Raw genomic sequence first — 26039 nt, 5'->3', positions numbered from 1 at the left:
GCTCATTTTATTTGTATAGTTTCAGCCCATAACCCTCTTTATGCATGTTTTCTCAAGGAATCAAAACCAAATGAAACATGGAAACAGCTTTGTTTATGCACAACTTTTGGGATTTTTTCTGACCCTCGTTATCAGGGGACTCCACTGTCCAGGGAAAAAGGGTTTCATCTGCTACGAATGCCATCATATACTTGTTTATATACTTTGTAATATACAGATTATAACAGAGATCCTGGTATTAATTGTGGCACCAGTTTGTCAGATTGAAGGTAGGTGTGCAGAGATAAGCACTGGTTACTGGGCAGTAGAATTATAGCCTTAAACCCCAAATGGGCAAAAAGGGAGTCAGTCTACATCAGAAAAACCTTACAGTCTGATAAACACAGTGGGCTTAAGAGGATGCAGTTTGCAGTTTTGAGGCAGTAATTTTATTTTTTTTTTACAGAGTCACCCCTGAAAGAAAAATTAAATAGTTTACCCTCACAATGCTTTCTTTCCAAAATGATGTTAAAAAGAAATATTGGAATTGATACCAAGGTTTAACCCAGTTTTCTTAAATGTTTTGGACAAGCTTTTCCTGTGAGACTCTCAAATCTCCCTTCTTTGACTTGCTCCTGGAGAACTTACTCAAATAACTTGGGGCAAGAAAGAAAACAAAAAACCCCTAACTGTGAATGCACACAAACAAACTATTTGTTCTAACTGCATAGCTCTAAAAAACACTCCCAAAATCTGCTTATAGTCACCTCAGAAAGCAGAGCTGAGAAGGAAGCAGGCTCCTGTCCAACACATTTTACATTCAAAGCACTTCACATGTATTAGCTAAACAACCGTGTTGATGTGCCCAGAAGACAAGCAATAAATGGTTTTACAAACAGAGGTGGGGGACAGGATCTGGCTGGCTTGCCAGTGGTCTCTAGGAGAATGAGCTGCAGAACCCAACACAAACTCTGAATCCCCCAGCTCCACCAGCAGGAGCCCATCAGTTGGTTATTCACACTTACAAAAAGGATTCACGTCCCTTGTGGGGCTCAGCAGGAGTTGAGGTGTGACAACCATGTAGACGAGAGACCACCTCTCCCCATCTTCTGGTAGCACAGCTGTCACCAGGACCCCTTGTCCTGCCCGGCCTGGCTCTGTCACACGCACACAGCCCTGGGTGAGACGGCAGCTGCTGCCTCAGTGCAGTTCAAGGTACCCCGTGGTACATCAGCACTGCCACAGAGCACAGCAACGGGAGGATCCATCCACTTCGGAATATTTCTGTGTGGTTCTTTTAGCCCTGAAGTATGCAAAGCCTCATCCCAGCCCACATGCCTTTGGGAGTCAGCAGTGGGGCTGTGAAAGGCTGAACCTGCAGGTGAGTTGTGATAGTCTTTGGAGAAGCAATTATTCTGCGCTGACAGGTATTCTAAATTGTGGAGGTTGAAATTATGGTACAATTCCGATCATGTTTCTGGCAGTTCCACACTGTCTCATTGAGGAATTTAAATTTATAGAGAAGACAAAAATAAAAGGTGACAAAGACTTCACATTTTCCCTCAAATCATAAATTATTCAGTAATACTAAAAACACATGAGCAGCAATCAGGGTTCCCTCAACTCTGTGATGTTCTAGTCTTTGGCAATTTTTATTGAATTCAACAAGAGACTCAAAGGTCTTCCTACCTATCTTTTTTTTTGGTTTTTTTTTTTTTAATCTATTTTTTGGTAATAGGTGGTTATAGCTGTAGTAAAAATGTAACAAAATAGTCAAGCAAATGTGGAAAGCTAACTACAAAAATAAGGGGCATTGGCACAGAATGCATTAACAATGAAGAAAATCTATTTTTTTGTCTTACAACAGGGTATCTTGGGAACATTAATAATAGGTGCCTCTTTTCTCTCTGAAATGACTTTTTCTTTCTTTGCATATGATCTGATACAGACTTTTGTCTAACTGCAATATCTAGATGCAAAGTAAGTGAGAAAAGGAACCTTTGTCTGCTATTTTAAACACAGAAATTCTGTCTGTGAGAAGGGATGATTAAAATGCTCTCTGTGACAACGATACATGAGCGACTGTCTCCCTGACAACAACTATAATGCTGATATGAATAAAAGCCCAGGTTTACATAGAAGCTTGGAGTCTCAGGTCCTAGAAATGTCAGAAGCAGCTGAGCTTGGCATACCATTGAGTATTATTGATTTTGTAATTATCAGGCATGCAATGCTGATATTCAGTTTCTTCTATTTTTAGTTCAGTTCTCTCTTCTGTTGCTGTCTCAGAAAAATGTAACAATTCTAGAACTGTGACTCTAACAGCCTCATTTTTCCCAGTGCTCCCTGTTAGATACAAAGCCTGATACACTTATTGCTTTACAATTCCTCAACTGATGCATTACATCAAGGAAGGACATTATTTGCTTTTCTTTATTGCCACAAGACATATTTCTATCAACTTATTCCATTGCATGTTCTCATAATTACCACTCCTTTCTGGGAAAAAAAAGTTAATGTTGTGTAACTGGGCAAATTATACAATTAGAACTTTTGAAGAACACTGACAGAAAAGGTGCTTTATTTCTGCAAAACATAGGCTTAGTCTTCAGAGCCAATTGCTTTTTTCGAAGCTTAAATCAAGCAGCAAGCATTCATAGCTTCATTACGCCTGAGAAAGTGTGTGTTTGTGAGCTGTAATCAATAGATAAGTACAGGTTCCCTGAACTAAAATATATCTATGCACATAAATTGCAATCCAGAGCCCTCCCAGGCTGCACAGCCTCTGTTTGCTGCACCTGCCAGGCCCTGGCTGAGGAGCACAGCATTGTCTGGGGTCTGGTATGTGGGTGTGAGAACAGGCGATGCCCCATTGCACTGGGCAATTATTCAGCACAGAGCACAAGAGGCTGAGCAGCTGCCCCCAGGGTCCCCTGCCAAACCCGACATGTTGAGATGTTCTGCTAAAATAAGATGTCCAACAGCTAATGGAGCAAGGCCTCCCACTCCCTTCCAGAGCTATCCTAACAACGGTGGAGGGTCAGGCTCTTCTTACAGCTCATCTCTGGTCTCCAAGTTCTATACAAATCAGGAACACAATGTGCAAAACCTTCGGGGAGGCTCCACAGGTGTCCCCAAATGCTGTGCTGAGGCTGCATCAGGACCATGCACAGACAGAGGGACTCACTCTCTCTCGTCCACAATGGTTCCTGCTCCGGTCCCCACCTGTGCCAGCCTAACCGGGTTGGTAAGGAACGACAGCAGCTCGCAGAGGGCAGCGAGCAGGAGCTCTCGCTGTGCTGCAGAGTCACACTTGCAGCAGCCCGGCTTTGGGAACGTGCTGCTGGCATGACAAGGAGCCTCCGTGCCGGAGCAGCTCCCCGGGCACGGCGCTCAGCTCGGGCTGCTCGCAGCGCTGCCCGGAGGCTCCCGGAGCCCGGCACACGGCAGGAGCCGGGGCGGCCCCGGGCGCTGTGCGCAGCCCGGGATGGCGCTGCGGGGCGCGGAGCTGCACAGAAACAGCCCCGCAGCTCTGCCTGGCCTAGGCTGTAAACCACACCGAGCTACCCCATCTTTGTCTTGCTTTTCCAGATCACGCGTCGGCACACTGTTCCCAGAGGCCAGCAGGAAATCGCACATCGTTTCCTCCCACTCCCGACAGCGTTTGTTACACACACACAAACACAGAAGCTGCAGCAGGAGCAGGCTGACCCCAGATCGCGTTCAGAAGTGTCACCAAGACACCTGAGACAGAAAACGACCCACGGGAGGCACACTGGCCCCGGCCAGCTGCCAGGGCTGGCTGCACAGCAGTGCTGCTGCCAGATGCACCATGCAGCCCAAACCTGCTCTGGGCCTTGCATCCAGGCAAGGGCTCTGGAGGAGCTGTCTTTGCAAGGGAGTTCCTGCAGCGACTGGTGACAAATGAGAAGGAAATGATTCATAAGGCATCCACTGGCATTTTAATGGGCTACTTATCGCACCATTGCTGCTCGTGTGTGCCAGAGCAGCGCTCAGGTGCCTAATTGTTCTGAGCGCTGTGCTAACACAGGGGAAGGTGACTCCCCGCATGCTAATCACCTTTCACAAGTTATGTCGGATATTCCTTTAGTCACGGCGTGCGGGGAAAGTCCTGTCTATAAATTCATTGCTCATTTGCAGATACAGCTTTGATAGCAAAAGAAAAGTAATTAGTATCTTGGTCCCTGGCACCTGAAAATAATCATTTGACAAATTTGCTTTGAATACTTCCAAAGTGTCTATTCAGAATACACTAATTTCATTTCTAGGAGATGACTAGAAGATAGAAAGCTAAAGTTTTTTCTTTTCCTTTGTTATGGAAAGGTACTTTAACAAAAATCCCCTTGATATAAGAATAATAAAATCATACTAAAATTAAAGTAAATTAAGTACAATTTTGAAATATTTGATAGAAGCAACAGTAATGCATATTAATTTATTGAAATTAAATTTTCATTAATTTAAGGAAATTAAATGCCACTGTAAATTTTTAGAGTAGCCTAAAAGATAGTATCAAAAGACAACTACAACATATGCTTGCTTGTGTAGCTGGTGTTTTCAGTTGATTTGAGAATAAATACTACTGCTTTTCAAACTGTGCACAACTGGGCCTTACATGAAGGCTTTGGCAATGCTTAGTCCAATTTGTTATGGGAGTCTCTCTCCCAGAAATCTGGAAATGGGGACCATTCTGATTGCAACCTTTGTCTGTTCTGCATTTAGGCTATCATTTGCAGCACCACTTCCAGCCCTCCGGTGGTCCTAACCAGGACACAGAGATGGGGCTCAAATCATTGGGATGAATCAAGACAAAGTGATGCTTTGGACTTGGAAGATTTTGCTGTATAGCATTTATGAAGGAATTCTGACTGCTGAATTAATTCGCTATAACCATCTGATCACAGATAATTCACAATAAACAGGAGGAAAACCAGCTGAACAGGTTGTTTACTCTGGAGTTTTTGCCAGGCTCTGCCACAGCAGCCGCAGCCGTTCCATGTTTGCCTCTCTGGGCACTTTGTCAAGCTGAGGCTGCAAAGCCGACAGGGGTGGATGCTCTATTGCCTCATTCCCAGCGGAGAGCCACCGCAAGTACAGCCAGTGGAAGTTTTCCCACGTATTTCAAAGAGTGGCAGGGTTGTTATTCAGTGTGAACCGTGACACAACCAAAGGCTCTGCTTTTGCAGACCTATTAACATTAAGTAGATTGGTCCCCTGAGCACAAAGGGTTCTTCAATAAGCAATGAATGTTACTCAAACAACTGTGGATGTTTTTCAAGAACTGCTGCACCTACTATTTTTTAGAAGTACAAAAAGGCTTCAAATTTTCCTTAACAAAGAACAGCTATTGAGTTTTGTCCCACTATGCCCTTTGTTCCAGTTGATAAATGCATAAGAATTTCATATCTGCCCATCCCATTTTTTTTTGTGAAGGCTAAAAATAGTGATTTTATTTCCATTTTGTATTTGTGACTCTCTTATGCTGACTTCTCTTCATGATGGGTTTTTATTTGAACCCAAAGAGTTTTCCATGGTGTTTCTTTCTCTGATTCATCTAATTTAAAGTGATCAGAGCTCCTCTCGCCCTTCCCCAGTTGAACAAATTAAGCCCTTTTGGTCTGCTCCCATATGACACTCCCCACACTTCCATCACCTAATCCTGTTTCCCATCCTCTTGCATGTACCTGGGATGACAAAGGCACCATATATTTTTCCAGGATAACTCTTGCATAGGCTATCATCACATCCATCACATCCAGCACAACTGTATTTTCTAAGACTGAACTATTTTTGCACTTACATTCTATAATTTATACTGCAAGTTTTGTGTGTACTTGTGCTAGTGGCTGGTGAGACCTATCAGGCAAACATTCTTTTGATTGTGATGCATTCAACTGGAGTTTAGCTATGAGACTGAACATTTTAAAGGTAATTTATTTTGCTAGGGAGTGATTTCCTCAGTCTATTTATCTTAATATTGAATGCAGGTTTTAACTATTAGTAAAAGACCTTCTCTTTTTTAAGCAAAAAAGCAGATATTTCAGGGCATTAAACATTTCTATTAGAAGTTATAAAGATCACCAAAAATTTTGACTGGATCAACTTCTGTCTACAGCCCTTTGCATTTCTCATGAGTGGCATATTTATATGCCTTCCATCTTTCCAGGAAATAAGGATGACAGGGAAACACAAAATTGTGGGAGATCCTCTCATCACCACTACTATCTAATTTCCAGACATCCTTGGTTAAAACTGCTGTTTTAAAAACAGGCTGTTGCAGAGTGACAAAGAATTGCTTTATTTCCTCTGCTGCAGCAAAGAGCAGGCCTGTGTTGGTTTATCAGGAATAAACACGCATACAGCCCACATTGTGCTCCAGCACCGCTGTTGACAGTTGTTGGCTCTGTGTGCTGTGCTGAAGATGTGGCCTGTTACAGATGTGTGGGGTGTCAGAAGGGCCAGGCTTTGCTGGCAGCAGGAGCAGCTCTGCTCTTGTGTCCCAGCTATTTTCATTAGGCCTTATTCATGTGCCCCTGAGAGTGAGAGAGTCAAAGTCATCTGCCCGCTGGTTATTATGCTGCTACACAAAGGGGTCCTTCAGCCTGCCACAGCAGACTGAAAACAAGACTGTTGATGAATTATTGTGGCCCATCCTATTCCTATTTACTATCACTGCAGCTGTCTGAGGCTGAAGTTAACACACCCACATCTGCACATTACCAGGGTGTTTTTACACCCAAAACCAGAACAAAAGCTCCATGCATGGGGATCACATATCAAGAAATTCAAGCAAGTCTGAAGCTATCTCAAGTAGTTTCTTGAAGCGTTGGAAATATCTTTCAACCACATTTAAAATATTACTTACTCCATGGTCACTGCAATTTCTCTCCCCTGGTTTGTGTCACAAAGCTGAATGTATCATTTGGCTCATATTTTAGTACTAACAGAAGCCTCTGTCAGAACAAGTAATAGAAACTACTTTAGCTAACTATAACCAATTAGAAGACACTGCTAATCAGAATATAACCTGTCCCATGGGCTTTTCCTGTATGCCACAAACCCCAAATAGCTGTACAATGCACAAAATTTGCTATGGTTTGGGATATGAATATATCCACCTTCAGGAGTGTACTGGAACAAAGATCACAGTTACTTCCTGGCTCACTGAAAATGAATCTACTGCAGTTATTTTCATTTGTTAGAAACAAAACGCACTGTACCTACTGAACGGAAATGAAATCTCTCTGCTACTGCTGGAGCAGCTATCACTGAGTAACCGACCGTACCTTAGAAACTGCATTGACTTTCAAAGCCATATTTCCTTCTGATATACATCTTTTCTGTCTGACATGATTCAAAGTGTTTTATCGCATGCAAATCCCTACACCAAGGAAGACAAAATCAAATATGCACTACAGCGTCAGTGATGACTAGTCAAGCAGCAATACATGGAAAAGCATTAAGAATCATCTTGAACTGAAGTTTGCAAAGCAATGCTGATGAGCAGGAGGCAGATTTCATGGCCTGCATTGATAAGAAAAGGTTGTTATTCCTTTTTTTTTTTCCCAACATTGGTAAGGTCTCCGTTGGAATAAGTACAGTCCAGGGTCTGACACACAATTTTCTTTTTTGATGGCTAAGGGAATCTTTGTGTAAGGTTTTAAGAATAGGTTACACAAATATTTCTCAGATGTGAAGTAGATTGTCTTAAGGTTGTACTGAAGACTCTTCTGATGATGCCCATATAACATTATATATATCTGTGAATATCTAGGTTAATGTTCCAAGTTAAGAATAAACCAAAAGTAATTGTACAAAAGAACGCCAAAATAAAACCAGAAAGCTATAGCTACACTAATAGATTTTTGTGCATTAACCTAATATTGGTTTTAACGACTGCTACATTAAGCCTTTTCACAAACATTTGTATTTAACAACTGTTTATAAATTACCCACACGTGCCTAAATGTACTCAGATTTAAGATGAAAAAACCCGTGTCCTCACTACAAACTCCATCTAATGATGCGGATCATTTTCCAGAAGTTAATTATAAGATGTCAGCCATATCCTTCCTGAAAACAAAGGGCTTGACCATCCCACTGGTGTTCTGCACTAAGGGCCCCTCTCCTTGGGCTAATTTTGGCAGAGATGGATGCTCCCCCCTGCCCTGGCAGAGAAGGATTTCTGCAGGAGCTCATGCACTATCACAGAGCCGCTCTGCCAGCAGAGCCCTGACTGGGGCTGACAGCTCCGTGTCCCAGAACGTGTGACCTTGCAGGAGCGGGGCTGCTGCGGCTTTCCTGGCTTCTGGTGAGGCGTGACGGCCCCAGCCCGCCCTGCCCTGCTCCTCCGCAGCGCCGAGCGGAGCCCGGGCTGGGAGCGCCTCTGCCGAACGCGCACCGGCACGGCAGCAGCTGCACGGAGCTGATTCATCCTGGCCTCCGGGGTTCCACAGGCCCAGCTCCAGCTTTCAGCCAGGGCTGCACAGAGGCAAACCAAGCCCTGACGTTGTCTAAATGCACCCTCTTTGCAGGCACCTCAGCCTGATTCAATTAACAGGTATAGGAAACGTTGAATCTAATTCCTTCCTGCAGTTCTATCATCCAGCTCCTCGTAAACAAGCTCCCTGTCAAAGTGGCATTGTCAGCCCACACACAGTTAGACCTGGAGTTACAGCCCATGAGCATTGGTGAGTAATTTATTTTCCACATTTACCTACATGTGGATTCAGGCTATCAGGTAACAAACCCAAAGCAGCATAAGACGCAGTTATTCAAACTCGTTAATAGAAAATAATCTCGGTGAGCGGTTTACTCATTGCGTGCAGAGGAAGGGAGTAGTCTAAGCAATGTTACAGCACACTTGGGTTGAGGCTGCAGTTTACTCCTGGAAAGCAAGAGTGAAGGTGCCTTCCTAAGACACCTCTTGTCTACTGGGCCTCCTGCTCAGGAAAATCTGTGGCTGTCAAGAGGCAGGAGGATGACAGGTTTAGTCTTAGGAGCAAAGTGGCATCAACCATAGGGAAGAGGAATCAATCCTACAAGGCAATATAAGGCACCCAGCCTAAATAAAATATACAGTGTACCCAGTAGCTGGGCAGCAGGGGACAGAGGCTGGGAGGGTTTTCAGGAGAGGTGGCTCATCCTTGCCCTCATGGCAGCCCCAACAGTGTTCCAATTTCAGAGCACAGAGGCTGCAGAGAGGCCAGCTGCCATGAGACTGTGCTGTGTGTCCACAGAGATCCTCCTGGGAGGAGATAATGCACCCCCAAGGTCCCTTAGACCAGGAGCCAAGACAAGCTTTCTGCATCTCTGAGATTCCTCCTGCCTCCAGTGCCCTCTAAACAAACCAGAGTGAGTCTCCTGCTTGTGTGGGCTGCCTTGCTTCCAAGGCTGTGGGCAGAGTGCTCATTTCACAGGAGAGCTTGCACAGAGGTCTAAAATCTCCAACTATGAAATCATTCATATTGAAATTCTACAGAAAGAAAAAAGCTGAGTGGGAGAGTTGCTATCCCAGATTTATCAAAGGAGAGGTTTGAACTAAAATAAAACTTCTGGATGAAGCAAAATATGTAATGGACACCTTGGTAGGCCAGAGTATGCAGTACACAGTGACCAGGTGGAAAGAGCTCCACTGATTCTGCTGCATTTACTGCTTAGCTTCTGGAATCCTAAAGTAGCTTCAAGGGAGTTTCTCTCTCACTGATCACCATCCTGACAACACCACAAGGTGAATTTCACCCACTTTACCAGTCTCCAATGCCCATCTTTCAGGGAAGAATCTCTGTTTTTGTCAAGGATATTTCGTGGACATGCTGAATTATCAGCTACTGGTCTGAGTAACTCTTGACCTGAAAATCAAATCAGCCTTTCATTATCCAGCAGGAAAAAAAGAAAGCCACCAAGTCTTTCCAGATGCTTTGTCAAAGTAGATAGGAATTTTTTGTTAGACTACAGCACACATTACCACAGCCCTTCTAGTGCCCACTGAGCTGAAGTGGCCTGAAATACTCTGTGCTCAGCATGAGAGATTTCTGTTTACAAAGAACCCAACATCCAGCATTTTCGCTATAAAAGCAATGAAGAGCAATTCCTGTTCTTCACACCATTTTCTGGACCTGCAGCTGCTTTGACACTGTTGCCAGAAGGTGCAATTCACAGTCATCTCAGACCAAAAATGAGCCTACGTCTCGTAAATCAATACTGCTGCTTTGATGCTCTGCACCTTTCTAGGTGTTTCACAGAGATCCCTGGATGAAGGAGTAAAATGGGGACCCCTGCAATAAATACATCCCCCGTGAAGTGTGACCCTGGCTACAGCTTTGAGGAGCTGGTATGATGATTTTTGGCAGCAGTCAAGCTCAGTGGAGGCTTTCGTGTTCAGCACTCTGCATCATCTCCAGGGAGGTTCCTTTACAACACTTATAAATGAGAAAACAAGATAACTTTAGACTGCACAGCTGCAGGCTGCAGGAGGGAAGCGATAAAATAACACAGAATTAATCCATTCGTTCAAAGGCCACTGAGTTGTAGTGCGTGGATTTAATAAGGTTGGAACTCTAAATGGCTAACAAGTTTAAAAACAAAGTCATTATACCTTCACAGCCCACATCCAGCCTCCTCTGCTAATCTCCCGGGAACTGTAGCAGGAGAGCTTCCCACATTTTGTAGGTCATCACCTACTCTAAAATTCGTCTGTTTTAGTGAAAATAGAGGGCAGGCACAGGGGACATGCTCCCTGACCCCAACTCTACAAAGACACACAGTTGGAGATGATTGGTTTTTTTCCCTGACACTCTGCATTTTGCACCTCGCAAGGCTGCAGTGCAGCCACACCACACAGGTCAGGCTAATGCTCCCCCTCTGAGCTGTGCCCAGGCTCTTACAGCCATGCTGGAATGCCCCACGGCTGTTGGGGTGCGCTGGGGACTCACAGTTTAGACAAATGCACTGCTCACATACATGTAATACAATCAGGTAAAAGAGCAGTGCACCTCTTTGGCTAAGATACTGATATGCTGCAGGCTTTGCAGTCACTGGGAGAACACTGACTAGAGGAAATTTTTACATGGTAACATCCTGTTACTGACACAGGCTCCTGGATGCAGGCTATGGTGAACACTGTCCCTGGCCAGACATGCAGCAGCCACTGGGTACCCAAAGAGGCAGAGCCACCTCAGATCCAGCCATTCCTCCCTACCCTTGTCTTCATCTTTCTGGGCACAAAACCTTTGCTTCCATGAAAACAAACCAACCAACCCACCCACAAATGAATTCTCACTCCTTGAGGAAGGGGAGGATCATCACAGGTGACAAATAAGTGATACAATATTTAGAGCACCAGGCAGTTGTAATTCAGTCTGCTCAACCTGGGATAAGAACCTAAGCAGGAAGTGGGAGACGAAACGACATTTTTTTCAGAAAATAATTGTTGATATGGCTCTTCACATAACAGATGTGTATCACAGGAACACTCAGGCTATTGCATCAGGGTAGAGATGGGATTCTTCATCACATCCCTGCAGTGCTGAGTCAGAGCCCACGAGTCACCACAATGCTGCGTGCATGGCTGCCACACTGAGCACCAGAACACCTGCAGCACTTTCTGAGGGGCAGCTATAGTAACAGAGTGTTCTGGACAGATTTCTGGAGAATTGAACTACCCCTAGGTTTCAAATACATCATTCAGTCTTCATTTCTGTCCTGTACAGGCTTCTAAAGGTAGCTGATTTCAGTCTGAGCACAGTGACTTTCACACAAACTGAAGTACCTATAATCTGCTGACATGAAAGCTGTTTATATGAAAGATGATTCCATGCAGAAAATGTGTTTATTTAGAACTGTTATCCTTATACATAAATAAAGATATGAATTTTTTTCTCTTCTGGCAGTATGATTGTCTCTATGTACATTAGTTATTTGTTTTAGCAGCAGGGAGAGCTGCAAGGGTGGCTTCAGTGAGAAGTTACTAGAAGCTTCTCTTGGTGTTTCCAAGAGACACCTGCCATGGATCAAGGCTGAGCCCATCCATGAAGGTGGTAGCACCACTGGGATAAGAGATTTCAGAATGAGAAAAAATCCTGCACGGCATCAATTTCAGTCAGAGAGAGGAGTGAGAATATGTGAGGGTAACAACGCTGCAGACACCAGAGGGATGCAGAAGGAGGGGCAGGAGGTGCTCCAGGCACCAGAGCAGATTCCCCTGCAGCTCACAGTACAGCTGTGGTGAGGCAGCTGTGCCTCTGCAGCATATGAGGCCCATGGTGGAGCAGAGACCCACCTGCAGTCCCTGGAGGATGCCCCCACATACTCAGTACGGCATCCTGTCCTACACCACCCCATGAAAGGGCTTTGGGGGAACAGAGACAGCCCCTGCTCCCAGGGCAGCTCTCCAGCTGCCTCACACATCACCCTGGCCACTGGAGGCCCTAGGCTTGTGCTTTTGGAAATCAGTAATGCCACCAAAGTCTCCCACTGCAGCCTCTGCCGTGGTCAGGTGGCTCAGAGCTTTTCACTGAGTCCTTCTGTTTGGCTGGATTTCCAACACTAGGTAATACCCCATAACAGAAAACACCTCACACATAGAGAAGAACTTACTCCAAACTTTGTCACTGAGTGGAACAAAACACTGCCTGGTCAGGAGCACAGACCATCTGGGGGAAACAAACCTCATGTTGTTTATCCCAGATGTGTATCTTTCCAGTAATTTATCACTTCTGTAATCTACTGCCCTAAGAAGGATTATTTATAATCCCTGGGGATGTTTTGTGAACTCCCAAGAAGCAGGCAAAGGCACAGAGTATCCCACAGGCTGTGGACAGGCTGTGAGTGAACCAAATTATCTGAAATATCAAGAGCACCAAGGGACAACAAAAATACCTAAAACCTGCTAGTGGGAAACAGTAAAAATAACCAGGTCAATAGAAATTGCATCAAGTGAACAAAGTTGAATAAGCTTGCAAAGCCTGGAGTTGAAGGTAAATCAGATCTGGGTTTTGAAAATTATAGATTTCTCGTTTCCATAAATTTAATCCTAGTTCAGCTGGCTAGGTTATTTCTGGTAGCATAGTTTGAGTGTGCCAGGCCTTCAGTCCATGCACCCAAGACAGCTTTACTATCTCAGCTGCACCTTAGCAGATTGCCTAAGCTCTGTGCTGGCAGCAGAGAAATAGCATAATGGCAGCCCCTGTCTGGTTTCTAAATATAGTTTAACTCTACTGAAGACTAAAGAACTTTCCTACAGAGGTTAACATTGCTTCAGTGCAGACTGGTGTAAAATATATATATATATATACACACACAGAGGTAAACACACTCAGAGTAGGTGCATCTGACTCCATTAAAAAGATGTGCCCACTGGACTGTGAATAGCAAAATTAATTCTGCATGAAAAGGCTCTTATTTGTGTTTTTGATGACAAACTGGTTCAGATAGATGGGAAAGGTATAATCAACAATCTACTCTTCCAACACTATCACACTTATACCCCAAACAACTTTTCTCTTTACTCTCCCTCTATCTTTCTATTATCCCAAGAAGAGCAATTCCTGCCATCAATACGGTTTTACAAATGCCAAAGCCATCCCCATATAACTGGGTTTTGTCCAGAAGAGAGCAAGCAAAAACCTGCTTTCAAATCCCTTGCACAGCCTGTCTGTGGTATGGGCAGCACAGACCCGAGAGTGATGCAGGGACTGGAGTGTGCTGAACACAGCTACCCCACGAGTGGGAAACTGATGGGCTGTGGAGACGCCCCAGGAGCTGCTCCCTTGTCTTGTGAGAACGCAGAGCACACAGACCATGGCCAGCCCAGTAAACTCACTATTGTCCAGGGATATTGGCATACCTCTGCCATCAACACATCTAAATCACCACAACTATAGGGGGTTATTTTTATTAAAAACAACAACAACAACCCCCTAACCCCAAGAGTTTAGTTCATCCTCAACTGGGATTTGCTGTGATTTGTGCCTGCATGCTGCAGTGTACAGTTCATCAAGACCTGTGAAACACAGAAGGGGATACAGTGTTTAACACTCCAAGTGTGTGGTTATTAATGACAAGCAATACTGTTGCTGGGGGATGTTTGTTTTTAAATGGAGCATGGTTTACACTTCCCAGCAGTAGGCATGATTTCTGTTAAGCATTACATTTGCTCCAAAATTAGAATATTTTACTCCAGAGCACACACAGGTTTATCTCAAATCTACATCTCTCTGGGTTCTGTTCAGAGCGTGCCTATTTATCCCCGTACGTCTGCATAAGCCTCTTTAAATGAGCCATTTCTAAGAAAAGCTAAAGTTTCATTTTGGTATTTTCTGCAGCCTAATCCAAATAAGAGAAATACCAGTCTTACTGTGGAAAGAAAGAGACAGGATGGAGAGAGAAGCTGAACACACTTCCCTTACAGAAAACAAAGATGGGCTTGTTCTTACAGTGCTGAGTGCTATCTTCATCTCAAACCATTCAATCTCTTCTTATCCCAGTGCTCTCTCCTCTTTAATATATCCTCACATCTATTTCTAAACCCAGACTGAGACACAAGCAACTTCCAGCCTCCAGGTAATGCAACTGCCCATTGTACACTGCTTGATGGGGCAGCAAAGGCTTTTTCATCCTGAATGGCTTTGGTTTTGTTTTTAAAACATCTTGAATGCTACTGACAGAATAAAGAAATAACCATGGACTTGTCAGCATGTGGGCATGTAACCCATTATTGAATGACCACGTTACTCTGGAAACATACTGTTTTCCCCAGTGGGGAAATTTTCAGGAATTGCCCAAATTCTCCATTTTCTGAGACCCTTTGGGCTCATGGTTTTACACTGTAGAGGAGCTGGGAGGTTTTCTCCCAGGATGACAGGAGGAAATTATCAAACTGCTCCTTGGCAGCAGCAGAGCAGCACATCCAGCACTTTGTGGCTCTGTGAAGGGGAACTGGACCTGCTGTCCCTAATCAGCAAGACAGAAAAGCTGCTTTTATAGCAAGACTTTTCCTTCTTTTGTACTTCTGCCCAAGCTGCTGCCAGCAGATACTGGCAGGGATTCCAATAGCTGTTTTGAATCAGTGCCTGGCAAAAGCTCAGGCAGGTTGAACCTGAGCATCTTCTATGGAGCTGCACTGAGGTTTCAGCATATTCCTGGTCTAGCTCAGCCCACAGACTGAGCTGCACTTTCCCATGTGTGAGATAAGGGAGCCTGAAGAATACATTAGCACTGTGTGTGTATTCCCTGCCCAGTGTTGTCCTTGTGCCCCTTCCGCTGTTGCCACCAGAGCTGTCCAAGTTTACTTCTGCTCTGCATCTGTGCAGTTGTTCAGATGTTCACTGGAAAATGAGACAAACACAAACCAACAGCTTGTATTCCCTGTTCAGACTGGGAAAATGGGACTCCATTTTCCTCAGACCCTGAGGACAGGGACTGCTTTGAAGCAGATTCCTTTACTTGGAGAAGCCAAGGCCAGGTTAATAACATAATTGCTGCAATTGAAAACTGTCACTGACAGAAAAAGTACAAAACTTCACACCCTCAACACAATTTTCACTTGAAGAAGTCCCTGTGTTGTCCTCTTGCAAAAGGAAATGTACCTCCCTGGCTGGGGGAAGCAGGGGATGGGGAGGTGGCAATTTTTCAGTCCTAGCTCCTTCCTGCTCCATAAGAAAACAACTCAGTTCCTTCACCCTGCTGAAGCTTTCTAAGGAGAACAGGGTGCGGGTGGGAAGGTGAAAAATCCTTTCATACAATTTCATGCGTTAGCACTGGGATTTGTTGTGTTTTGATCCTGGAAGTGCCACATCTCAGACTGCAGGGCAGACTCAGTCCCCATGCCCAAAGAAGGGGTGAAAGCATGCAGTGTAGCTTCCTTTCCCCATGCTGCCTGCATCTCCATCAGACACAGTTCTTTATGGCTCAGGCAAATGGTTTCAATTGAAGCAGTGATTGCAATGTATGCAGATTGCAACAGGACTTGTGGCAGCAGCAAAGGCTTTACCTGCTAACAAAGAGTGGTCACTCCTTCCTGGCAGCAGCAACAGGGGCTGCACATGAGCTGGAGGATGACTAGAGGCTCCCCGCCCAAGTGCAGAACAGGGTAAAACACAAAAGCAGAAGGAAAGAAAATGAAATGGAAGATGAGAAGAAAAGCAGCAGCAGACTACAAAACCAAATGGCTGGCTGCCTGCATTCATGGGAATGTGTTATTCCCTAAGGCATTTCAGGAGCTCCTTCCCTAAGGCAGCACATTGAGTGACTGGATGAGAGTGGCACAGAGCCAGGCCCAGGTACCCACACTGCCACGAAACTTCCAGCCCTCCAAAACCCCACTGTCCTTCCACAGCCGTCTCAGTTACTTTTTCACACCAAGTAGAGTCTCAAATGGTGGTTTAAAGCCTCAGCTCCTCAAACCATGGGCACACACATCTAAACCAGCAATTGCTGTTGGGTGCTGTGCATCCCTCAGTACTCAGTAAGCCAAGGAAGCACAGGACAGGATGCTGAGTGTCACTGCTTTCTTAGTGAGTCAGCTAACATTGACTTGCCTTTTTTTTCCCCATAAATAAAGGCCAAGATTAATTCCTTCACCTTCCCAGCTACTGCGTCCCTCCCTCCCTGTTCCTCTGCCCATGTGGAGAGTCAGCCTCAGTGATCAGTGCCAGTGCTCAGACTGCTCCAATTCTTGCAAGCCAAGGCAAAATATTTTTCTTCATGTTGTATTTTATATGTGAAATAAATGGCTTTTGGTGGTTATTAAATGCTCCCATGACATGCTGACATTTAACCATCCCTTCAAGCTCTTTAGTTTACATTTTTAGTTTGACATTATCCTTTAATTCTTTTAATGATTTATGCAGTTTTGTAGCAAACTGAGCAGTAAATCATAAAACCTCTTTACAGCTGGTTTTACAAAATGGGCTTTAAAGACAGCACTGGGGGAGGAACACATTACGAAAAAAAAAGAAAGAAAAATAGATAGCAGTTCTGTCCTGTCTGCAGCTTTGAGCTGAACACTCAATGTCTATTTTCTCCTTTCCTCTTGGACTTTCGGCCTTTGCCAGGGACTCATGTGCTTGAAGGCTGCAAATTGCACACATGGCTGGTGAGCACACCCAGCCCTCCCTCCCCTCCCACCACCCAACCTTTGCAACATTTCCCTGCCTTTGTTCCCCAAAGTGTGCAGTTGGATGCTGTGCAGTCTCTGTTCTCTGCAGGCTCAGCCAGAGTGGACAAACATGGTTGCAGGAGACAGAGGCAGTGGCTGCAGCATTGTGGAAACCTGCACTCAGCCCAGGAATTGCGGGGTCCAGCCCAGCACACCCCTGGAGCAACTTCAGCTCTTTCCAAGCACAGCTCAGTAGTCACTCAGATGATGCAAGACAAACTACTTGAGAAGCACAGGTACTTTGATGATGCTAGAACACTTGGTAGAGATAATTAATACACTCTGTGCAAGGAAACCACTGAAGCTTCGTATTCCCACTGCAAGAATCAAGTGGAACAAGTTCTCAGTTTGCAAACCACCTCACACTGAACTGCCAAGAAAATTCCCGAGTTTAATAGCAGGGTTAGGATGCAGTACAGTGTGCTCAGCTGCCTGTGCAAACTGCCTTGCTTTGACACCCTTCAACCTGGGGTGTGCCATGGGGAACCAGGTACAAAAAGGGTAATTATTTTGGTCACAAAAGCAAAGAAATCACAGGACACAGAAAAATCTGTCAGAAATTTCCGCTAGTAGCTAATCTGCAAGAATTTAGGTTAACTGTGATGCCCAGCATATGAGCTGGGAAAGAAAGTATAAAGTCCCTATGGAATATTCAAAATGGGAATTTCACCTTCTCTTCTAGGAGCACCAAGCTACATCCTTTGTCCTTAGGCAGGTGGAGAGTCATGAGGAGGTGGCGGATTTTGGGAGACACGAAAATCTGACTGCCTCTGAGTTGTGCAATGCAATATCATACTCTGGTCTTATTGGCCAGATTATAGAGCATCCCTGTTCAGCCTGCAGCTGTGTGTATTACTGATGTAATTGAAAACCAAGCCAGAAAAAAGATGAAAAAAAAGAAAAAAAAAAGAGAGCAAGAGTGAGAAAACAACACGTTTTAGTTTTGGCCTACGACACTTGGGACATTTTATATCAGAACAAGTGGGCATTTGTCTGAGGTTGGTCTGCATAGACACATCATCTGAGATGCATTTATTATTTATCCAAGCTCTGGGCCTAGAATAAGCAAAAGGCTTATGTAAACCCCCATTTGGGATTTCTACATCTTCACTTAGACATTTTCTGTACCAGCTTCCCATGCAGACAGCCCACTCAATTAGAGAGAGAGGGCAGAAAGGATTCCTTCGTCAGAGAGTGGGTGCATGACACCATTAAGTGCATGACTTTGAGCTGAACTGTAATTTTCCCCAAAGTGGGGATGGGAAGAGCTCTAGCTACCTACTGCTGGAAGGAAACTACAGGTATTACCTCTGTCAATATAAAGCTGTCCAAAACCAAGCAGCTCAGCTCTTAGTGGGAAAAGAGAAAGAAGTGATGTTTCTGTCCACCCAACGTAGCCACCCTGGCAAGGAGGGAGAATAGAAAGGCTGTCCCAGGTGGGCATCCTTTCCCATCCTTTTCACTGTGAAGGGACAGTCACAAGTCCTGCACCCAAAATTAGTAATGAAATTACATACTCTCAACCTGACTGTTTCTGGATACAATCACTCTGTAGAACAGCTTGGAATGGGATTGACACTTCCAGGTGGTGCTGCACCTCAGGCACTTCCCACAGCCTAAACACTGACCTCCCAATGGTGCTTACCTGCTGAGGCAGAGGCTGGGGAGGTGAACACACACACTGTGTATGGCAAGGCTTTGAGAGCATAGAGTCCTTAGGAATGGTCCTATGCAGCAACACTATATTTGGAACTTAGCTTTGTAAATGTTAGCTCACAGGAATTCATCCATATCTCAGTAATTAAAAGCCTTTTGCTAATAACACTGGCTGTGAAAAAGTGGGTGTCCAAATGACGCTCACACCGTGTATCAAAGGTCAAAGAAGCAAATCATCTTTATTGAATATGTAAATTGCACAAACTCTCTTGATGTAAAGAAATTTGAAAGCAAAGATGAGGATTTGGTAGGTGATTCCAGAAATCAAATGAGATACGTCTACTCTTTAATTAATTATTTGCAATTAAAGAGACCACAAAAGCAACAGGGGACCATTCCCAACTGGCTTGGGAATTTCAGCCTAAACAACTGGAAGAAGACAAGAAACTTACACATGCAGACTAAATATAATTTGGGCTTTGAAGGAACACTTCTGTTTACTACAAATCTATCTATTTTCAGTTTTTCAGAGAGCTACAGGCACCACACTACTGCATTCCAGCTATTTCTTTCATCATTTTACAATCCTTATGGTTCCCTCCAGCAGACATGTAAAAACCCCACAAACCCAAAATCTGACACACCAGGCAGGCAAACAGTAAAACTGATTTTACACGATGTGTTGTGAAATGCAGTGAACTAAACAAATAGGAAAGCAGGTGGTATATTTTCTTGATTTGTTTCATCTACCTTTGGTGCTGCTTAGAAAGCATTCGGTAGGCATTTGCTAATAGTGAGTGTGTTGCAGCAGATGGCCCTCCATTAAAAAATCAGAGCTCAGACAGAGCTCTGGGAAGCCCTTGAAGGACTGAAGGCACTGTCAGTCATGTATTTGTGCCTCTCCAGCATTCAGTCCATAAAGCCAGCCTGTGTGAGCCTTACTACCCCAAGGATGTGCAATTCTCTCCCATCTCTATCCTGCTGAGGTATGGATCCTGTACAGGGAGCATGTGGTCTGCAGCTTTTTCCTTTAACCCCTGGTTGCAAAAGGATGGTGGGAAGCAGGAACAAAGCTCAGTGCTAGCTCCTGTGCTGGCCAAAGACTAGCCATAAATAGATCAAGATAGCAGACACCTAATTGGTTCTCACAAAGAACATAAACTACAAGCCTAGGCTGTATAAACAACACTTTTATTATTTTATATTATCCAGGGAATGCTGGACTGTGATTATGTCTTACCTCCTTGATTTCCCTGTGCTGGCTCACAGATGAATTTTTAAAACCTAATTTTGATGCAGTATCTTTGGATCTCAGCTTCATCAGACATGATGGGGAGCTGAGAGACGTCATTTGCCTCTGTACAAAAGGGCTCTTTGTAGTGCAGGATACAGAGTAACCTCCACTTAACTGGGAAAAATTAAAGTGCAGAAAGCATCCTGTGCACGTCACCAAGTGTGAAAGACAGTTTGAAGGTAAGAAAATGCTTTTCAGTGCCATCAGTATGATGTGACTGGGAGCAGTCTGGCTTCCTGGGATACCAAAGCAGTGCTCAGTTTTGCAGCCTGCTTGCAAAAGCCTTTGAGATCCAACCCTCTCCTGCACTACTACTACCACCAACAGCACCTCCACTCGTACCACGGTCACCCCTCCAGCACAACAGGAAGAAATCAGAAACTACTCTAAGAGATCAAAGCAGGGGATACTGATGTTCATCCACCATTCATCCAAACCAGCAGCTGGTGTAAGGGACTTAGCAGTGAACCCTGCCATGCCATATTATTGTATGTCAAGAGATGAAGACTCAATATATTCTGGAATATTTTCAATCATAACATCAGGGCAGATGTCCTGGAGAATGTTTGCCTCTTCCTCCTGTCATTGAAATGTTCTGAGAAAATGCATTTATCCCATTTGAAGCCAACTCACAGCTTGGGGTGGGGAGGGAGAGGCTCTGTGTGTGCATGCACAAAGGAACATTCTCTGTCTCACCATATTTAAAATGCAAATAATCCTACTCGTATCATTTATAAATGCAAAAGCAGATGACTTACTGATATAGAAACACTACCTCTATTCCATGGCACAGAACAGACTGGCTGCTACTCAAGCACCTTGGCTCCCCTGAGCACACACTGCCCTGCTGCTCCTGTACCAGGACTTGCCCAATTTGTAAAGAGCCTGGCCTAATCCCTCGTGGAAGCATCTCTATAAGCAAAACTGAAAACTTCCACAAATCACCCTTCACCAGGCACATTGTGATGTATGTCAGAGACTTCTTCTCAACAAAGTCACAGATATAAAGGAGCCTAAATTTCCTCAATTAGTCGGTGTAGACTCCTAGTGCCAAATCTGGTTAAACATAAGATGTCTCCTTATCAGCAAACCCAAATCATCCACAGGATGATTGTACCTGCTGCTCACATGCATTTTCTTTCCTTAATGTCTGACTTCCAAACTCCAATCCAAAGACATAATTTCTCTAATAAAGAACTTGCAGAATAAGCACACAAGTGCTGCTAAAATACTTGGCTCTCTAGCTACTTAGCGGTGATCTTCGGAAGGATGTAAACTCATCCATATTTCTGGCCAAGCTATTTACAGCAGCTCCAAGTGCCAAAAAGATGCAGGTGTGCTTGTTTAAACATTCCTGTGGCTTCCCTCTGAGCTGACATTGTTTTTGGGTAACCGAGCTTTCACAAAAGCATCCATCAGCTGTGACAAGACCCATCATGCTCAGTGCACTGAGGAGGAAACCCAGGCCCCCTGCAGACCCTGTGTCCCACAGAGCCTGGCAGGGAGAGGTGGGAACAGAGAGCTGCATGGACTGGGCCATGGCAGTGTGAAGATAACTCATGGTATGGCTCATTTCCCTGCCTGCACAGGTAGAGGTGTGTGTTTTTATAGCTGTTTTCACACTGCAATGGGTGCACTGCTTTAAATATCTTCCCCAAAATAGTACAGCAATACCTTTAGAGAAATAAAGCTGCTTTCCAAAGTTATATTGTCTAGAAAGTCTGAAATCTCTACATATCTGAGCAGAAGGCAGAATATCTGCTCTGTAAGCAGCACTACACAGAGAAGGTTGTTATTGAATTACTGTAGCACTGAGTCAAATCAGTGCTGCACTCCTGTCACACACCCTGCAGCAAGGAAAGTCATCCATTATTTTTTTTAACTGCATCTTTAGGTAGCATTGCCATGTCACCAGTCACCTCGTGGACTTACAGCTTTGAGTAATCCAAAATGGACTATAACCAGCCTTGTTGCTCTCTTACAGGGTTCATTGTCCTAGAAGTTTTTACTTAGATCAGAATGTTCTAATGGTTGAGTACTGATAATCATCACATTTGAGGCAAGATCTTTAATAACCAACTTTGAAACATTACTGTGCCAACCAAATCTCAAGCTTTTCCCATGAATTACTCTGCCCCATAACCAGTGGTCTCCAGCCTGCAGCACTGTCAGATCCAGGGTCACCACACAGGTGCCACTTCTGCCACTCTGCTCAGAAATGCTTTCATCATGAAAAAGTCAGTGGCCTAGCAGCTGCAAAGTACTGAAAGCAAGAGGAGACCCTGAGCACAAGTTGTCTTGTGTTTCTTGTTCCTGCCTTGAACCTGACGTGAGCTCTTGGATGCCCAGGTGGTTTCTTGGCCTCAGGAGCTCCCTGTTCAGAAATTTGTTGAAATATTTATGCCCTCTCCCAGTTTCCCATGTGAAGCTCTGAGGTGCATGCAGGGCTCGGCAGTGGGACAGGCACCTGCCAGCCCCACTCCACAGAAACCTTTCAAAGAGGGAACATCTTTAAAGGTCAGCTTTATAAATTACCTCCCCAAAGGCACCGGGGGCCCCAGCAGGGCTCAGCAGAGCCTGACTCCCTGCAGAGGAGATGTGGTGGTGTTGCAGAAGAGAGGGGCAAAGCCTTGAGCCATCATCACACATCTCTTGCAGATAACAGACTTGGTATGCTTCATTACATCTAAAGCTCCAGCTCAGCTGCCAGGACCCATTTTGCAACCCAAAAATGCAAATGCAATTCCCCCATCTAGTGGTCCAGCAGAGTAAGAAAGCCACTTTTGCTCTTGCAGCTGATGGAGGAGTAGCATCTGGCAGGGACATCACCCAGCTGAGTGCTCATTCATCCAAGCTAAAAAGGCAGCAGAAAACCAGAGATAAACCCCACAGCAGGCTGCAGACCTGCTTAAAAAACCCCAAATGACAAAAATTTAAAGAACAGACAAAATAAACAAGCAAAGTATGCCCTAAAGGATGGATAAAGACGTATATTCCTTAGGCTGATGCAGGACTTAGTCCAATGCATTTTAACATAATCAGGAAACTGGTCTGACAAAATATCAGAATTACCTTGGAAACTTTGACAAGCCATTAGCTGCGAGAGCAACAAAACTGTTTCCTAGAGCTCAAATTCTCATTCACTGGGTATAGGGTCTGACAGCCAGTGTTACTGGAGCAACACACAGAAATAATAAACGAAATCCCTTTGGCGAGGCACCATCCAGCTGCTGTGTATTACAGGTTTACATGGGCCATTCATTGCTGTGATTCTCCTCACTGTGATGGGTTTAAAGCAATGCAGGATGGTAGGCCAGGCACTGCTGCCCCTTCTCCTTCGCTGCCAGTTGGAATTCTCAGAGGTTTTTGAGGAATGAAGGATGGGGCAAGAGAAAAATCAACCCCCATCTTGGGTGCTGTGGGGGCAGCAGTGCCCAGACACTTCTCTTGCTTCTCCAAACACCACAAAGATAGAGGGTGGTAAAGGCCACTCTCATGTGCTCCTAACACATTCCCTCAATGAAAGGCAGACGCTGACTTCTGTCACTATTGCAGAAGGAAAATTCTTCCCTTATGGCACAGCCCCACACAATGAGACCCCAGCCCTGGCTCCTGCTTGCCTCCAGCCACTCACCTTTTCCCTGTGTCTGAGCCTCACAGCAGGAAACTAAACCCTGTGCTGGAGACCTGACATCCCTTTCCTGTCTAACCCTAAATCACACTCCATTCCCTTTGTTTTCCACTTTGAGTAGTTACCCAACCACAAGTGGAGATGACTACTCTGTGACATTAATGATTAAAGGCTCTTATGGCCAAGAGAGTTTAGTATCACAAGCAAGACAACCAAACTCCCTTGATGCCAAAACTGGACTGTGTCTGTGCCCAAACCAATCCCAGCTCTATGCAGGATTCCTGACTTGTTCAGTTTTTTTTTTAGAAAGAGTAGCCAGGAAGGTGTTTTTGCTTAACTCATTATAATTCATAAACTTCCTCCTCTCTGTCATTTTACATCAGCAGCAGAGAAATGGTTTCTTATTTCCCATTTTTTAAATGGATTTTCCATAGAGAAGGTCCAGCGCATGAAAGAATGAGATACACCCACTTCTGTTATATAAAAAAATCCACTTTTAAACATATTTCAACTTATCTGCTCATGCAGTTTATATGTAGTGCTCTGTCTGCTCATGAATAGAAAAATCATAGCTTTATAGAGAATGAGATATTCCCATAAAGATCAGATTTCATTTTAGGAGAGAAAGTCTAGCTAAAAATCACAAGAGAAAAGGAAAGGAAATAAATTGGCCAAATGGATCCTGTCTATTCAGAGCTTTTATTTGGGGCTTTTCTTGTCCACTCGCTTCAATGTAACAGACAGCATTTATTCCTAACAACCTTCCAAACAGGCCATAGCTGGGAAATAGTTTGATTCTTCAACAAGCCACGCAAAATATTTTGCTGGCAACATTAACAAGGGAAAATCCCCTAGAGGTGATCTGGTCTGCACAGCCCAAGAAGAGAAGCTGCTTCTGGCCTGTGACTTCAGATGATTCTGGGCTTGGAGAATGTGAAACGCACATGAGACATCAGAGGTGGGGAGCAATGGGCATCAAAGGGAAAAAATTTCCCTGGCTAGCACATGCTCCCCTGAGCTGATCCTTATCCCCACAATCAGCTGTGCTCATTCCTCACAGGGAGGACTTGGAGAGAAAGAAAGGGAGCACTGCCAGATAGCTGAAGGGAAAAGCACAGCTAAATCTACATCCATTTTGTTGTAGCTGTAAAGAGGACAAGACAAGCCTTTTCAGGTTTTATTATTACTGGAAGCAGCAGAGGTTGGGAACTTGGGGAGAACAAGCATTTGCTGTGAACTTCAAGTACAGGAAGGTAATGATGGGAGTTGGGGTGGGGCAAGGCTGTTGTTTTTTTTTAGTTTGTCTTTATTTCAGAAAATATAATTGCGTACACACCACAGAAAAGAAATTAGTAGTTCATTCATATCCAAGGGAGCCAGCACAGCAAGCTCAGCTGTGAAAAATCCAAGGCCAGTCAAAGCAGCACCTGGAAAAGCACAGGATGCTGGGAGCCCTGTCATTTGCCAGGCTGGAAAGTGATTTGAGAAAAGGGAGATTCCATTCCATTTAGTTTTTAGAGACTCACAGGTTCTTTGTATAATTCCCAGAATTCTCAACACTCACCATCTATCTCACAAGCAGGAGGTGAAACCTCTGGGAGGAGATGTCCCCCTGTGACTAGTCTGACAATATGGATCACACCAGGTGGTTTATACATTCCTGGGACAAGGCAGCTCTGAGTTCCTCTCCGTGTTTTCTTGTTTTAGTGCTAGCTGGCAGATGAAGTTTTCTGTATGATGCTTTCCTAGAAAATGCCATCAAAGGGCCATCACCTTACACCTCTGAAACCACCAAGGTCCCATTGCTTTCCCCTAAAGAAGGAGGCTTTTTCCTCCTTCCCCTCAGCCGATGAATAATTTTTTCTCAAATATGCAGTTGGATTCAGAAGACCCAAACCACTCTCTCCACAGAACATAAACAACTTAGAGAGCAGCCTGAAAACTTTCCCACACTGAGGTTGTCACCTTCTCCCCTCCCTGTTGGAGGATCACTCTGAAACCAGGACAGTAATTCAGTTGTCTGGCTCTCTCCCTTTCCACTCTTTTATTTAGTGTTAACAAAACACAACTGTGTGCCAAACACAGTGCAATGTCTGTGGAGAGGAAACGCATCTGGGACAGAGAGGATCAGGAGCTGCAGCTCATTTCCCACAGGCCACATCAGAGGGCAACACTCCCCCTGGGCCACCGAGCACGACCAAACCACGGCTGCAGGCACAGGGCAGAGAGCTGTGGAGGTGATGCCGTGAAAACCTCGTGTAGCCCACAAACACTGACACAGCTGCCAGCAAACAGGCAGG

General features: G+C 44.6%; 1 protein-coding gene across 2 annotated transcripts in view; it reads right to left on the bottom strand.

Annotated features, from left to right (window-relative positions):
- Positions 1-26039, bottom strand: part of PHYHIPL (phytanoyl-CoA 2-hydroxylase interacting protein like) — a 124277-nt gene that overhangs the window by 80500 nt on the left and 17738 nt on the right. Inside the window, exon 1 of one of the 2 annotated variants that reach the window (XM_063406065.1) lies at positions 1005-1074. The exons of the other annotated variant lie outside the window; for it this stretch is intronic. Coding sequence (XP_063262135.1) covers positions 1005-1059 — 55 coding nt within the window. The 5' untranslated portion in view covers positions 1060-1074. Of the gene's footprint in view, positions 1-1004; positions 1075-26039 lie in introns of those variants that run through there. 2 annotated transcript variants of the gene reach the window in all.

Source organism: Prinia subflava, chromosome 9 (genome assembly GCF_021018805.1).
Source record: "Prinia subflava isolate CZ2003 ecotype Zambia chromosome 9, Cam_Psub_1.2, whole genome shotgun sequence".
Classification (NCBI taxonomy): Eukaryota; Metazoa; Chordata; class Aves; order Passeriformes; family Cisticolidae; genus Prinia; species Prinia subflava.
This window is presented reverse-complemented; position numbering and strand designations above follow the sequence as displayed.